At 41.3% G+C, this 17,178-nt stretch overlaps 1 protein-coding gene across 2 annotated transcripts in view; it reads left to right on the top strand.

The window, feature by feature from the left end:
* Positions 1-16,221, top strand: part of ETFBKMT (electron transfer flavoprotein subunit beta lysine methyltransferase) — a 909,031-nt gene extending 892,810 nt beyond the window's left edge. For both annotated transcript variants that reach the window (XM_044088129.1, XM_044088130.1), the window contains exon 3: positions 12,494-16,221. In XM_044088129.1, the coding sequence (XP_043944064.1) occupies positions 12,494-12,837 (344 nt within the window). In that variant the 3' untranslated portion in view covers positions 12,838-16,221. The remainder of the gene's footprint in view (positions 1-12,493) is intronic.
* Positions 16,222-17,178: the final 957 nt, after the last annotated feature.

The raw sequence follows: 17,178 nt of genomic DNA, 5'->3' as shown, positions 1-17,178 counted from the left end.
GGAGAGGGCTCTGTTGAGGGTCTCGGACCCCGGCACTTGTTCCGGCTCCGCCCGCTCCCTCTGCACTGGGCCAGGCTTCCACCATCCGGCCCCTGGGACAGCCCGTTTGTGCCCCAAGTTGCTCCTATGGAGCAAATTGCTGCTGAGGACTCCTCTGACAGCCCCCAGAGGAGGTCCAAGGAGGCACATTGACTCCCGAGTCTCTCACAGAAGACACGGACTTGGAGGAAGGGAAGGCTCCCCACGGTCACCCTCGAGGATGTCTCCTTTGGAGACATCATGGAAATGCTCGTATAAGGGGGTGGTCTGCCCAAGTCTTCCTCGGACGAGTCCGTGTTCTTGGAGGCATTTGAAACGGGCCCGTCTACCTCTTGGGTGTCCCCTGCCGACCCCTGGTGGACCTTATTACCACCAGGGCGTGGAAGGAACCGGACACCGTGGAGCCAATTCCCAAAAGACCGGATAGGATCCTTAGTCCGCCATCCGACCGGACCCATTGGAGTAAGGGGCCTCCGGTAGATGCCATGTTGACGGCGGCCACAAAGAGGGAACTGGCTCAGGAGAGTCCCTCAGTCCACCCACCGAGCAAGGAGTCTCGGATGATGGACCGCTTGGGGAAGCGGATGTTCAGTTCGGCGACCTTCTCGGTAAGGGCGCTGAACTATTTGGCACATGTTATTCGGATGCAGCGAGATCTTATTAAGGAATACGCTGCATCCCCTGAGTCCATTTCGGAGGAGGACAGAGTTCTGCACTCCACCCGTATGGCCACTCTTAGGTCAGTTACAAATACTTCTATGCGGCTACTCTCCCATGCAACGGAGGGCCGCTAGAGCTGCGGGACAGGACTGGTCACTAGGCGCCAGGCCTGGCTCCGTCACATTTTTCTGAGCCCTTCAAAGCGTGGTTTCGCCCTTTGATGCTTCTGCTCTATTTGGCAAGACCGCATGCAGACGTTGACCCAGAGCGAAAGGACGGGAAGATGCTGTCTGCCGTCGGAATCCGCTTCTCTGCACCCCAGAGGCCCTATTCTAGGAACCAAAAGGGTCAGAAGAAGATGTGGTTCCGGAAGTCGCAGCAGTCCCAGCCTGCTCGGACAACCAGTCCTTCCGTGGCAGAGGAGGACAGGGAGGACGCCGCCCTAGAGGCAGAGGGGCTCCCAGAAACTTCGGGTCCAGGGAACCTTTCTCTGAACGGCCCGCGCAGCAACCCTGAGGTTGCCCGACTGCTCTACTCTGGAGGCAGTCGGGACGTTGGGCACCTAGCGGCATGGGAGTCCATAACATCGGACCGCTGGGTTCTCCAAATCATATCCAGGGATATCGCATTCCTTTCCTTCACCTTCCAAAGTTGAAGTCCCTCCCAGACGTCCCACCCGGTCAACGGGAGGCCGCTTTGGCAGAAATTGGCCATCTGCTAAAGAAAAGAGCCATCCAGCCCGTTCCCCCAGACCAGATCGGATCAGGGTTCTACTCCAGATTCTTTTAGTGCCAAAAGACGGGGAACTAAGACCAATCCTAGACCTCTCTCTCTTGAATCTGGCAGTCCCCAAAGAAAAATTCGAATGGTCACTCTGCAATCTATTCTCCCCTTCTGGGAGAAAATCACTGGATGTGCTCGATAGATCTCAAGGACGCTACTACCACATCCTGATGGACAGGCGCTCCAGGAGGTTTCTCCGCTTCGGCTGGGAGCCAGTCACTACCAGTTCGGGTCCTTCCCTTTGGTCTCACCACAGCCCCAGGGTGTTCACCAAAGTATTAGCAGTGGTAGCGGCCCACCTGAGGCTTCAGGGGTGCAGGTCTTTCCCTACCTGGACGACTGGCTTCTTACGCCCCAACAAGGCATCTACTTCTATTGGCGAGACTCCTTTCTCCATCTTGCTCCCGTTCTGGGCATCACAATAAATACAAAAGTCCAACCTGGCCCACACAGCTCTTAGATTTTATAGGGGCCAGGCTAGACACAAGGAGTTTGAGCCTTCATCACTGCGGACAGAGTTCTAAATCTGCAGCTCCAGGTGCGGGCCATTCTCCATTCAAGTTCTGTTCCAGCGGAGTTGGTCCTGAGGGCTCTAGGGTCCATGGCATCGGCTATAGCACTTCTTCCTCTTGCCAGGCTCAATATGCGCATTCTACAGTGGACGCTCTTAGTACAGTGGTCATACCTTGCTCTCCCATGCATCATCCCATAGCGATCAGCAAGGCTTGCAAGCGGTCCCTCTTGTGGTGGCTCCACTCCCGGATCTCCACAAAGGCCGCCCTTTTGTGCTTCTCCCCTCTCGCCACGGTGACCACGGACGCCTCCGCCTCGGGTGGGGGCACTCGGACCGTCCAAGGCACGTGGAACGATTCAGAGACCTTACTGCATATCAATGTTCTAGAGATGAGAGCAGTGCTCTTAGCGTTGCTAGCACTTCAGGACTTTCTTCCCTTGGGAACAATTGCGATTCAATCGGACAACATGTCTGTTGTCTGGTACATCAACAAGCAAGGGGGAACAAGGTCTTACCCACTTTGTCGAGAGGCCATGAGAGTTTGGGAATGGGCAATCTCCACCAATCGCTTTCTAATAGCAACGCACATTCCGGGTCGGTCCAACATCCTAGCGGACAAGCTCAGTCGCACCATTCTGACCCCTTACGAGTGGTCTCTCAATTCTCAAGTAGCGGAACGCATATTCGCACGGTGGGGAACCCCTTCATGCGATCTTTTTGCTTCTCCCTCAAACACCAAGTGCGACAGTTTTTCGCTCTAATACCTCCTCCCGGAGGTACCCCAAGAGACGCTCCGGTGCATGCTTGGCCACCCGGTCTTCTGTATGCCTATCCACCCTTGCCTCTGATGCTGCAAGTTCTTCAGAAAGCCTCTCGGTTGGGTTGCAGAATGATTCTCATTGCTCCATTCTGGCCTCGACAGATCTGGTTCCCCTTCCTAAGGTCTCACTCGGTGAATCCCCCTTGGATTCTAGATCCCATCCCGGATCTGATATCCCATCCATCCTGCATTCCTCCTCCGAACCTGGACAACCTGAAGCTGACCGCTTGGCTGCTCCAGTTCCACTCTTGATAAGTACTCCCGGTATTTCTTCACCTGTAAAGGCTATTTTGGTGGCGGCTCATAAACCATCCACTAGAAAGGTTTACCGAAGCAAATGGAAACGTTTCTCTTTGTGGGCGGAGCGGCAAGGCCTGAATCCCTTCACGGTTCCTCTCCCTTTAGTGCTTGACTTTCTAACCACTCTCTTTAACGATGGTGCCAGCAGTTCCACAGTCAAAGTTCAACTGGCGGCAATTTCTCACTATCACATTGGCCATGACTCTAATACTCTTATGTCAGCCAAATTGTGTAAAATATTTCTTAAAGGTACTTTTCTTCTCAGGCCCCCTATAAAACAAGCAGTTCCTCCTTGGGACCTTTCTTTGGTCCTACAGGCCTTGACCGCTCCTCCTTTCGAGCCAGCGGCTACGGTGGATCTCAAATTCTTGTCCTACAAGACAGCCTTTTGGTAGCCATTACATCAGCCAAGAGAGTTTCTGAACTTCAAGCTTTATCAGCTAAACCTCCTTACTTGGTATTTCATCCGGACCGTGTCTCCCTCAGGACCAACCCGTCCTTTCTTCCTAAAATCGCTTCTGAAGCAAACATCAATCAATCCATTAACCTCCCTGTTTTCTTCCTAAATATGAAAACAAAGGTGAATATAAGCTACATTCACTAGATGTTCACAGGCAACTTAGATTTTATCTGAACAGGACAGCTGGTCATAGGAAATCCGACCAGCTGTTTATTTCCTTTGCAAAATTCAATTTGGGCAAGCCAATCTCTAAAGTTTCTCTGTCCCGCTGGATTTCACAGTGCATTTTATTGGCTTATCAAGCTTCAGGAAGGCCGGAGGGTGTTCATGCCCATTCAACCCGGTCAGTATCTACCTCGGCAGCCTTCAAGGCTAGGATTCCTCTAGATGATATTTGTGCAGCAGCCACGTGGGCTTCATCTCATACGTTTATTTCCCACTATAAGTTGGATCTTGCATCTAGGGGTAGAGCATCCTTTGGCTCCGGTGCTCCGGAATATCCTTCCATGATGGGCCCAAGATTCAGGTAGCTGGGGACTCTGTCCCACAGGTTGCAGACAAATGAATATCCTACTTCAGATTTAGAAGTTATGTACTCACCATAATGTTCCATCTGAGTAGGTGTATTCATTTGTCTGCAACCATCCCGCCTCCTATCCCCCTGGCCTTTCAGTTTCCTGCATATTCTTTGTTACCCTTTTTAGGGTATTGTTGCTTTGGCAAACTCGATCTGAGGTCATGAGGGTAGAGCAGGGCATTATGGGTGAGGGGAGGAGCTGAGAGCTTGGATCCATAGCTGGAAAACCATGCCGGTTCGGATCCGATATCGGATCCATAACCCACAGGTTGCAGACAAATGAATACACCTACTCAGATGGAACGTTATGGTGAGTACATAACTTCTAATTTTGCATAGTGGGATTGCTGGATAGGGATGGAAAATGCATTTTGAAGTAGCAATAATGTATTGCTTCCCATAGTTGTCCTTTTAGGGACAGATGGAAAGGAGAGAGGGGTGAAGTTAGAGCTAAATCTATCAACCAGTAGGTTCCCTATATTTTCAGCCTCAGTGTAGGTAACATCATTCACAATCAGCTCAGTGCATTGCTGATTTGTGCTTTTAAGATTGCAAACATAACTAAAAAATGCCTTGTGATTGTCTTTGGCTTGGGTAGCTAGCCACAAACTTGGCTTTGGTGGATTTTATTAAGCTCCTTACTTGTTTGTTTATTTCAGTGACAAGGGCTCTAACATTCTGGGAATTACTCTTCTTTCTTTTGATAAAAATACTTTTGCTTGTATTAAAATGTATGTTGATATCCTTATCCTGAGCTATTGTTTCAACAGATGCACCCATTGTATTTAAGTGAATAGGTTCCTGCTGATAATGGATATGAAACCTTTTAATGTCCATTTTTAATTCATGAAAGGGTGGGTGACTGATGACTGCGGCTCACATGCAATGCTGATTACTTTTCCTCTGAGCTCATGCCATCACTACTGGTTGCATAGCAATGGTGATAATTTTGGCATTTACAATATGAGTCTGCAAAAGAGCCAAGCATATCATATCCACTGGATATGTATTGCACCACACTTGTTGAACATATACCTATAACAAGCACCTTATTCAAAGGCAAACAGGGATTCTGTACTGTCCAGGATGGCTGTCGAATGGTGAATAAAAGTTGCTGACTTAGTATTAGACTATAGTATACTCTGTCGGTAGTATCTTTAAGCATGGGGGGTCTTCTGACTCTGGTTTCACTATAATAGGTTTGTCATCTAATAGGACTCTCCAAGTTAGTGGACCTGGTATTATTTAAATCTAACAGAAAACATTATGAGGTTCCCAGTGAATAATGTGTTTTAGAATTCAAAATATTTCTGGCAATATATGGTAGGGCCAAATATCAGACCCCATTATTTTATTTTTAATTTATATTTGCTGGCTGTGTAATCTCCCTGAATTTACTGATGGTGCCAACTATTTTACAGGTAAAACTTCGGAACTACAAAGCTTGATAAGAAATAAAGATACAGATGACAAGAGTGTACTATATTCTACATACATGAGATTATTTTAACTGTAATACCTGTCAGTAGTGGGAGTTATGCAGAGATTTACCTGACTAATGAGTTATGATTCCACTGCAAAGATTGACATATCACATGCACAGGCAATGATTACTTCAGTAGGCAAGTTAGAGGGCTCACTGACATAGGAATGACTGATGCTTCTTGTCTAAAAATGTCAATAAGCCTTCTAATTTGGCTGTATATAACTAAAGCTTGGCACTCTAGAGTAGAAGATCCCCTGTTTTCTTCACTTCTCCAGTGTGGTGCATTCCCACATTTTCTCCCAAATGAAAGTTGCTGATTCATCAATCTGCTTCAGTAGTGAAGTTTGAATATTCTTCATGATTTACATAACTGGTCTTCCTGTTTATACAGATGGACATTCTTGTATACATAAATTTAACATTATGACACTATTAAAAAACAGTATTCTTTGAAATATTAAAAAAAAACTTTTTAAACAAATAATATAGTATTGTGAATATTGTGATTTTATCTTCCGATAGGAGCATTATAACCCAATGTGGTGGTTTGTGTTGTGATTTTAGACAAACTATACAACTACATGAAAAATCATAAAAGAAAATAGAACTGATATTAATACAGCAGATCAAGGATGTAATCAGGCATACTCTGTATACTTTAGCATCAGTTAGGAACCTTATTACTTTTCAGGTCATTAGTAACCCTAACAGCGGGTGCATAGCTTGGGGAAACAGTATATTTAATAGATGAAACAGCTGAAAATACTGCATACAATTTAAGTGCTTGGGGGCAACATACTGAACAGATTTGTCCATGTTTCTAAATGTCAAATGGGTTGTGGGCACACAAATAAGAGTCTGTGAGTACAAAACAGATTTCTCTGGCTAAGGAACGCATTATCATGGAACTTATAAACAAAGACATTGGCAACATTCAAACACTGGACCCCACCCAGTTTGGGTATGTGAAGGGCCAGTCTTGTCTCCTGAACCTGATTGACCTTCTAATCAGTCTCCAGAGCTGTGGACGAGGGTAAGGTGTTCCACACAGCCTACCTGGACCTCGCCAAGGTCTTCAACACCATCCCCCACTCTGGAATCATAGATAAACTTACTAAGCTGGGCATAAATCCCTATGTCACTCGATGGGTTGCCAACTGGCTTACTGACAGAACCCAGACTGTAAAAGTAGCCGACTCCAAATCCAGCTCCAGACAAGTGACAAGTGGAGTACCTCAGGGTTCAGTCCTGGGACCACTCTTGTTTGGCATCTACTTCTCTGAGGTACAGGCCAACACTAAGGGACTTTGGCTGACCATGTTCGCAGATGACTGTAAACTGGGAGTCATTATTGAATCCCCAAATGATGTGGATATTCTACAAAAAGGCCTTACAGAAACAGATGCCTGGTGCCAGAGCCATGGGCTCATGCCTAATGCCAATAAATGTATAGTTATCCCCTTTGGAAAAAAACATGTACCTATGAATTACCACATAGGTGGCAGTACACTAAACATCGAAAGTGTGATGAGAGACTTAGGGACACAGGTGGACAGTGGTCTCACTTTCGATAACCACATCGCCACAACAGTCAGGAAATCCTTCTATCTGGCACACCTCATCACTAAGGGCTTTTCATCCAGAAAAAGGAGGTCATTGTCCCACTGTACTCATCCCTGATTAGACCCATTATAGAGTATAATGCCCCATTTGGTATGTACCTCACAAGACATCTGCAACAGCTGGAAAGGCCACAGAAATACCTCACTAAAAGAATCACAGGCCTAAAGCAGATGCCATATGCTGACTGTCTAAAAAAAACTCCAGCTGTACTCTGTGGCATATCGTCTACTCACAGGCGATCTCTGCTTAACATACAAGGCCATGTCAAACCCTGAGCTGTTGGACATGCTCCACTTAAAGAAATCCCAATCCCTCAGAGCCACACGCTCCAGGGATCTAAACCTTGTCATCACAATGAACAAAACATGCTGGAGGGGTAGGTTTCTGACCCAGAGACTCCCCATACTCTGGAACAGACTGCCATACATGTCAAGCAGAGCGCCTCCTTGGTCCTCTTCAAAAGGAACCTTGATGATTGGATGGGAGATAGGAAATTCACCCCGGGGATCATGTCAGTCGTCCTGCTAGACAGGGGTCCAGAGAAGTAAATATTGTGGGAAGAAATATCCAGGGAATTGTTATGGCTAGGCTTGTATAGGCTCTAGGGCCGATAGCCTAGTACCAACCTGTGAACCTATGAACATCTTTCAGCAAATGTCTTATATAAAATAGCTAACACCTTAATATTCCCTCTTGTCAGCAGGACCCTGTGTTTCTCTGCAGATTTGTTGTTATGATGATTTAATTATCCTTTTCTGCTGTTTTAATTTACAAATTTAGGCTGAAAAAATTCAGAATGGATATATTCATTTAGTAAATCCAAGTTACCGTAATTCAAAAACAAAATAACATTGTAAATAAGATTCTATATTTTTATAAATTACAATGTGAAACTGAGATGACCTGGTCATAAATAATTTTCTGGGTTGTTTAGATTATTATATCTCTTCATGTCTGAGCTCAGTGTTCATATTCTTGCTATGGTAGAAACTGTTTTAGGTTAAACATCAAACGAGTATTTAAGGCTTCTTTTGCTTTCAGTTTGCAAGCGACACCTCTTTTAAGCTAACATCAAACATTTCAGGCTTCTTTTGTTTCCAGTGAACATGTCAGCCACATTTGATATTGAAACTGCCCTTCTGGACAGTAATTTGAGCAAAATACAAAAAAATTTGCTAATTTTGATCATATCTTAGAGAGAGAAAAGGATGAGCATAGTTTAATTTAATAATATATAAATATCAAATGTAGAACTCACGAGACACAAAGATATGCCAAGCCTCCATGCAGATAGACAATTGAACATATGGGAGTAATGTATTTGCTACCAGTATTTACATTTCAAATACTGTCCCCTACAAAATGCAGCATTTACATTGGAGGTGCCAAATCATCTCATACTGACATTAGATAACTATAAATGAAAGGGGCAGTCCATAAATGTGGTCATAAAGAAAGCATGCTGGGAGATTAATGAAAACCAGAAAATGGTCTGATTGCAGCCACCCGCCCATCTTCATCTTCCACTTTATAATGATAAGAAAATTAAAACTCAGATGACATGTAAGTTGACCAAATCTATATCTCCTCCGGCTGATTTTAAAACACATGATAAATAATTCTCCCACACGTCTAGATATTAAAAAAAGGGGACATCCTTGACCTTATAACTCACATGTATGTGTGGTGGAAGGAAACCATATTACTCCTGGTAGCAGGCTTTGATTCTTGAAAGCAGGGATGGTTCATACCTCTATACCACCTCATTGGTACATGAAAAATAGTGCCCTCCCATTAACTGTGTGAAGACTGTTATATTGCAGGTAACATTTATATGGTTGAAGCTTAACATACTTTTCTTTGTCTTACACTTAAGGGTTAAGATACATTTCTTTGTCATTTGTACAGTACAGGTAGTCCCCGTGTTACAGACATCTGACTTAAGGACAACCCATAGATAAGAATGGGCTACTACAATGTCAGAAATAATGTGAAAATAAATAAAAATCCTTAAAGTTTTTACCTTGAAAATGAATTATTTTGTACTTTCCTTTTCCCCATTTCCCCTGTTTGTGAAGCTGCTCACATTTCTTGTTAGAGTAGCTACTTCCCCCTTCACGGAGAACAAGAGATCCAGTTAGTTAAGAGATCACTGTGTTGGTGATCTTATTGGTCAAGACAGCTGTCTTGTACAGTACAGTATTGAAGCAGTTACTGTACAGTAGAATGGGGAAATGACATTGCAGCTCAGTAGGGTCTAGGTGACAGAAGGAGGTCTGAAAGTTCAGAAAAGAGTGAAAAACTTTCGTGGGTGATATCTGTAGTACAGAAATGTGAAGTGAAGCTTAAAAAGAGGCAAGTTTAACAGATATATATATATATATATATATATATATATATATATATATATATATATATATATATATTTTGTAGGGAACGTTCTACTGTACTCTACTGTTACTGTACTGTTATTCACTGTACTTACAATATTGTTATTATTGTTATTACTGAAGTATACAGTATTATGTTTAAGATTTATTTTTTTTTTATTTGGAAGTGTTTCTAAAGTGTTTTATATGCAAAGAAAAGTAAAATAAATACTAGATTGAGGTAAACATTTGACTAAGTGACATTTAATAAGAACCGTATGTACTTGTTTCAACTTGCATACAAATTTGACTTAAGGACAGACTAAAAAACAGATCTCGTCCTTAACCCAGGGACTGCCTATACTTATTGGTAAATACTGCCGTTTCTTTGACTCTGTTATCCTTCTATTTGTAATGTTGTATATCTGGTGTATAACTCCGTTAGTGAAGTGGAATGAATGGGCTCGGATCCAGTTTGGGGAGGCTTGATGATAGGCAGGACCTTGGAAAACATTTCACTAATATCCCCCAGGGATATCCTATTGAAAATGTTCCTTCCTTCTTGTTCAGAAAGCACCATGATACACAAAGACTTGTCTATGAAATGCAGCATGAATTCAGGAAGGGACATAGCATACAGCAGGTGTTATTATAATACCAGCCAAAGAGACATAGCATACAACAGGTGTTATTATAATACCAGCCAAAGAGACTTAACATACAGCAGGTGTTATTATAATACCAGCCAAAGAGACATAGCATACAGCAGGTATTATTATAATACCAGCCAGACAGCAGTGAATCCGTTCTTCACAGTGAGCCACTCAAGTCTTATAACAGCACTAAAACTCTGTGAACTAAGTGATAATGATTTAAGTGGTTTAAAACTACCAGCAAAACAGATCATTCGGGCTGTTAATGTGTCATAATCACATACAATGACAGCCGATAAGAAGGGGCATAGATTCATAGGTTCATAGTTATATACTAGGCTAACAGCTACCAGGGCTTTTGTAAGCCTAGCCATGCAGTCCATCCCGGTTGTGTCCCTATGTATCATGGGCATTTATTAGGAGGGGGTATGACAGGAAGTTTCTAGAGGTTATGGGGGGGGGTATGATACTTTGGACATTACTGTCTGTTTCTGTCTATCAGAGACATGGGGGGCAGAGCTATGGTAAATTTCTGATTTCCCATCCACTGGTCAAGGCTACATTTAAATAGAGTTAGGGATGAACTCTACTTCACCTGGATGGGAAGCCCTTTCATGAGCATTGGGATCCTCTGGGACACATATCTGTCTTGCCAACATGTTGTATTTATGTCACAAGTCAAATTTAAATCCTTGGATCTTTCAGCAGATCCATCTCTTCACACTGTTCATAAATTTATTAACCTTTCATCTTATCAGAATAATTGCGGAATTGCATGCTGATGACATGACCATTTAACAAAGTTGATTGGAGAAATGCTGGAAAAACCCAGATGATCCAACTTTGCGTATGGTTAATACAGTTGGATCTACAGATCAGTTTGCCGAGAACTGAGGCATTGATTTTTTGACCATATAAGTGGATTTGCAAAACACCTCACAGATGGGGAATTTTTGCACAAAATTATGATATTGTAAAAACTTTATAGAAGTTTAAATAGGCAATTGGTATGTCATTGCTTTGTTATATTTAACTAGCATGTGCAGAAGATGAGTCCCAAATTATGTTTCCACTGGCCATCTGTCACAGGGTATTTCACCTTTCAACAAAGGAAGGGAGAATAACACTTGGCAATACTGCTACTGCCCATGCTAGCTGACATCACAAAGACCCAACCTCCTTTAACTGCAATATACACTGCATAAAATTTATTCATTTATCTCTTCATCTAGAAGTGAATGTCATTTCACCATGCAGAATGCTGCCAGCATTCTAGTAAAAGTATATGTCCATGATAGGTACTTCAGGTTTCACAACACTGTTTCTGAGGAACTGGTACTCTTTTTACAGGAATGTGAACTACAACAAAATCGCCAAAGATTTATGTTAAAACATATCAGCACTGACAGTACATGATGTCCCACAGATCTTCCTAAATTGTGCCTCTTAGGCATTGTGTATATCTGATCCCAAAATGTGGAACTGACTTCCTCATACAGTAAGAACTGATACTCAATTTGACATACTTCAGATCTAAAAGAAAGGCATGGCTTACTAGAGAAGCTGGATGTCCAATAAGGAGTGCTGTTACCTGGACAATTCAAGGCATGGCTTCCTACAGAAGTTGGAGTGCCGCTTCTTATGCAGAATTGTTCTAATTTGAAGTTTCTTACACCAGGTGAAGTCCTAGGCTAGAAAACTAGCAATAGTTTAAGTGGTGTTTAGCTCAATTATTGTGAAAAGTGTTAAGATTTTGCTTTTGCTTTATATCCGATTACAAGTCTGCCTAAAGTTGTTCATTCGTATACTGATATAATGATCTGTGTTATACAGTAATAGCCTGAATAACCCCTTCCAATAAGGTAAAGAAATAGATAATGGTTTTCACTCCAAGACTGGTGCATTTCTTAAAACAGGTAGTATTTACCCTAACATTTGTTTCAGAGAATAGAGAGTGGAATGAGGAAACATTTTTGCCCATTGTTCTTCATTGACCTACATTTTTTCTGACTATCTTTCATAAAGTCATGTTAGATCTGACTCTTAGTGTGGGTTTCTAGCACAGTGTAATGTACTGCAGCTTAGCACGTCTAACTTAAGAAATTTGCAAATAAATTTTGCTTCAGTATGCAAACTTCTATGCCTGAGTACTGCAGGTATATACATCTATTTTGTGTAATAGTTTTTTTGTTTGTTTTTTTATTTTTAGTTGCTGAAATTGCCATAAGAATGAACTGCCTGCTAAATAATGTCAAGCCCTTTCCTGTCTTCACAAGCAACATCATTGGGACACATCTGAGAATATGGGATCTTATTCTCCTGGGGGACATGTTTTATGATGAAGAGCTTTCTGAAAGTCTTCAGACCTGGTTGAAGAAATACATCTCCGTTCATGAAACATTGGTCCTAATTGGTGACCCTGGAAGACCACATTTCATCAGTCACTCCATTTTCAAACAGCTCCAGAAGGTGGCAGAGTATGAACTTCCAGAAACAACTAGAGAGCAAAACTATGGACTAACAAGAAGTTGTGTTTGGAAATATCAGCCATGATGTAGAAAACGTTCATTGTTGGTTTGCAAGAGAGTTGAAGATTCTTTCCAAGTATGCTGTTTAGGCATTATTCCCTTTGATCTTTTTTTCTCTTTCTTTCTTATGTGGTTTGGTCAACTTGGATTTGTTTATATGCACTGCAGCAAATGCATCCATTTGGATACTATGTTAAAGTGCAGAATCTTGAAAGTTGGTTCCCAGTGAGAGACCAATCATATCAAACTAAAAACCATTGTACCTTGAGGTGAGGATACATAACACTTTTACACTTTTATATATAGAGAGAAAGAATATCTAATAACCGCATGATAAATTATATGAAACAGGCTTCTCTACAGGTTGCTGAGTTCTTGTTCCATTAGAGACAGGTTCCCTATCATAAGGGAATTTTTCTTTCTTGGCCACGTTCCTTCCTTTACTGTACATCTTTTGCCTACTGATTTTCTCAAAGAATTCGCTAAGCTTCCCACCCAACATAACATCTTTTTCTCTAAAACTTAGAATACCTCCCACCCTTCTACTTCTTTGAAATCACAAGTAAACAAACTGTATCTTTACTTAACAAATTCCTTTGTGTTCTACCTCTCGGTCTGACATTCTTAGTCTGTGGTTTCTCTACCACTGTAGGGATTATATAGTGACCCCACTAAAACACATATGCAGTTTTAGCCTTAAAATCAATAACATGCCCACTGTCAGGAAATTAGCCTTTGTCAGACCTGTACCACATAATCCTAAACCCTCCTCAATCTCCAAATTCCATCCCATCTCAGTATATCCTACCCTTGGTAAAATCCTTAAACTCATTTGCAGCCATCTCACCACTTACCTATACAAATACCACTTCCTTTCTCCAAACAGCATTGCTTTACAGCAGGTAAAAGAACCATGACTGGTCTTTGGACCTTTAATGATGACATCATCATTAATATGGCTAATGATAACCTCACTGGAGCAGTTTCTATTGATCTTATCCAGGCCTATGACCTGGTTGACCATTTCATCTTACTAACCCACCTGTAAGATGTTGATATAAACTCAGAAATTACCCAGTGGTTCAAAGATTTCGTTACTAACTGATCTTTCACACTTAAGATTGGTCCCACATTATCTAACTGAGCCTTTACTGTCTCAGGAGTATATCATGAATAAATTCTGACTCCACTACTATTCTCAATTTTTATAAATAAACTGCAACTTGAATTATCTCCACTTCAACTCCTCCTATATGCTGATGACGTGATTATTTTTAGATCCAACCCTGCTCATGACATCATCCAAACACATCTTTAGGCTAACCTACTACAACTAAACAAATGGCTTAGTTAAAAAAAAACTCCTTCTTAAACCTAAAAAATGTCCACACTGTTTAGCACATGCATATTAAAGACCTAGAAAGCTCAAATCCGTCACTTCATTTAGCTATCTTAGCATTTGGTTTGAGCAGTCCCTTAACTTCCAACATCAGATTCAGAAAGTAAAATCCAGAGTCAATTACCTCCTATTCTGTACTCAAAATATATCTCATTTCCTCTCACAACCTGCTAGAGCAGCCTTAGGAAAGGTATCCTGCTTGCACAACTAGAATACACTCTTCTATTCACCAAAGACTTATAAAAAACACTACCCCCAAACAATCTCTTTCTAATAAAATCTGCCATTTCATCACCAACCCCCCTTGCCATAAACATCAATGCAACACCTTGGAAATGGCAGTTTGTTACCTATTGAAGGCAGAGCCAACCTACTTCTGGGATCCTTTCTTTTCATACTGCTACACCAAAACACTCAATCCACCTCATTGTGAAACTAACCACATCCAACGCATACTACAACATTAGAAACTAAAACACTGATGGCCCTACTTTCATAACTGTTCACTAAACTTCATTCCACTGACCATAATGTCTCTGTTATTGCTCCTAAACTGTGGGCATGGTATTGCACGCTTCTCTTTGCCTACAGTGAATTTGCAAAACCTATATGTCCCTGCAACTGAATTTCACTTCAGCCATCTATCCTCAACCAGATGTACCACAGGGATGTAGCTCAACATCTAGGAGCCTGAACCTTTCTAGTGAACTGCTATGAAAGTGAACACCAGTTAGTTATGATAAGCAGGGACACTGATTTACAATTCTCAAAAATGAAAGGATAAAACCTGGGAATTATATCACTGATTTTTTAAACAGAATTTCTGGTATTTACCATAATTTCATTATAATTTTCTAGTGTATCTATTTACATGTAAAATTAAAGCATATTATGTGTACAGAACACTCAGTAAAGTAAATTGACAGTGTTATAAGTAGCAAATATGAGAAGAAATACAGGATGTTGTAAATGAATGCTCCTGTCTAAAATGCCATGAAAATCTCATGTTTTCCTTGTACTCAGATCAAATTTGGAATTAACCATTATTTTCCCAGAAAAAATGGGAAAGCAAGGCCCATAATCATAAGCATCCCTTTTCCTCAGCTGAATGCCACTTTATGCCTCAATATGGGATACTGAGGAAAAACAATATAATAACATCTTAAAGAGGTTTCTGATGATAGGAACAATGAATGGCTAACCATAGAAATCCTTGAATACTTAAGAATAGAAATGTAATACAAGACACAAGTGAGAGGGCCCACATATTTTGCCTCTGTATATGCCTTGACCCCCTCATCAGCAGAGTATCAATATATGTGATTCTGAATCATATGATGTTTGAGCTTACATTATAGCTACAGGTATAATACAAGCTCATACATATTATGAGCTTGCATTATAGCTACAGCTATAGCTAACACTGCATGCATTTAGTCTTATGATAGTTTATTATTAAGGTATGCCCCCTGAATAATCATTTTCTAGAATGGAGAGGTTGTTCGTGAGAGTTTGATACCCAAAGATGGGAAATGATTGCAACATTACTTTCACAAAGCTGTTACGCAACCAGCATCATATAGTGTAGACATTAGCCTTGAAGTCAGAAGTATTCTTGTAGCAGCTACAAAATGTTCTTTACATTGTAGAAAAAACATATATAACATGTCTAAGGACTGTTTTTAGCAGTCTAGTATGTAAAATAATGTACCAACAATAAACAATATCAGTACAAGTCAGCAAATGTAGCTTGTTAACATGAAGGTGTGTACGATTAGGGATCTGTGAAATTAACCAGTGAGCTAACTGTCCTTTCCAGAATGAAGAATATGAACAGTTTTTCTTCATATCTGTGATTGCATTGATTACAGACAGAATTTTTTTGTCTCTGGAAGCAGATATCGGACATTCAGCAGATAATGATGTTTCTCAGACTGCTTGCAAGTATTTCATAATAAAACTACTTTGACTTGTAGATGCTGTATGATAAAGCTACTTTGGACTTCTTTTGCTCGGTGTCTCATGCCTTTTTGTATATCTGTGCTACCTGTGTTGCAATTAATTATCTTTCTGCAGAATTCTAATGTTGACTCTTAAGACATTTACTTTGTGATGAGGATGTGATTCTGAAAGGGACATAGGAAAGAGCAGCTGATATGACTGCCATTATTTATACGGGGGGGGGGGGAGAGAAGGCAGATAAGAAAAAGAAATAGACAAAAATAACTCTTTTGCATGTAAGGAAAATTTTTCTGCATGGTCTAACACTGGTTTGTGGACCTCAGTAGCAAAAGTTTGAAATAAAGTCCCCACCCTCTTTAGAGTATTCAGAATTTAGTAAAAATATAACTCCAGATAAAGTGTCAAAAGCTTTAGCAGATTTGAAGTGTGATTAACAAGGGGAAAAATTAAGGAGAGGGCTGGAGCAAACAGTTGGTTATTATTAACAGCATTAAAGTACCTAGATCATAAAATAAAACTTGAACATAAGCACACTCTAGCCATAGATGCTTTTGAGAAAGCAGACCAAACTGCAGAAAAACAGAGAATTAGTTGATCTTTTATCAACAAGAGTAATACAACTGCACAAACAGCATCAAGAGAAGGATGAGGAATTCACCTCCTTCAGAGCTAAGGCATGATTACTGCTGTGTAAACCTGGGATCCTATTAATTCAGTCCATCCAATCCAACATATAGGTCTTTGGATCTGATCCAGCAAATTTAGTACTCCAGCCTCAAGCCCTTCTGAATCTTTCCTTCCCATAATGTGCGGCTCCCCACAACTAACTCATATCTCATTTGATGCCTTCTGAGTAGCAAGAAGATCTAGGCAGATAAGTGATGTACCTCAAAAATATTCTATTTGTTGTCCAGCCTTTGGCTGTTTGTCTTCTTTTCTTAGTATTTCAGGATATCTCTTCCATCTGTGTAAAAAATATTGTCAGTTGAGCCTTTCTCTCCTGAT

This window comes from Protopterus annectens, chromosome 11.part0, assembly GCF_019279795.1.
Source record: "Protopterus annectens isolate FY-2018-M chromosome 11.part0, PAN1.0, whole genome shotgun sequence".
Classification (NCBI taxonomy): Eukaryota; Metazoa; Chordata; order Ceratodontiformes; family Protopteridae; genus Protopterus; species Protopterus annectens.
Note: the sequence above shows the minus strand (reverse complement) of the source record. Positions and strands in the feature narration are given on the sequence as shown.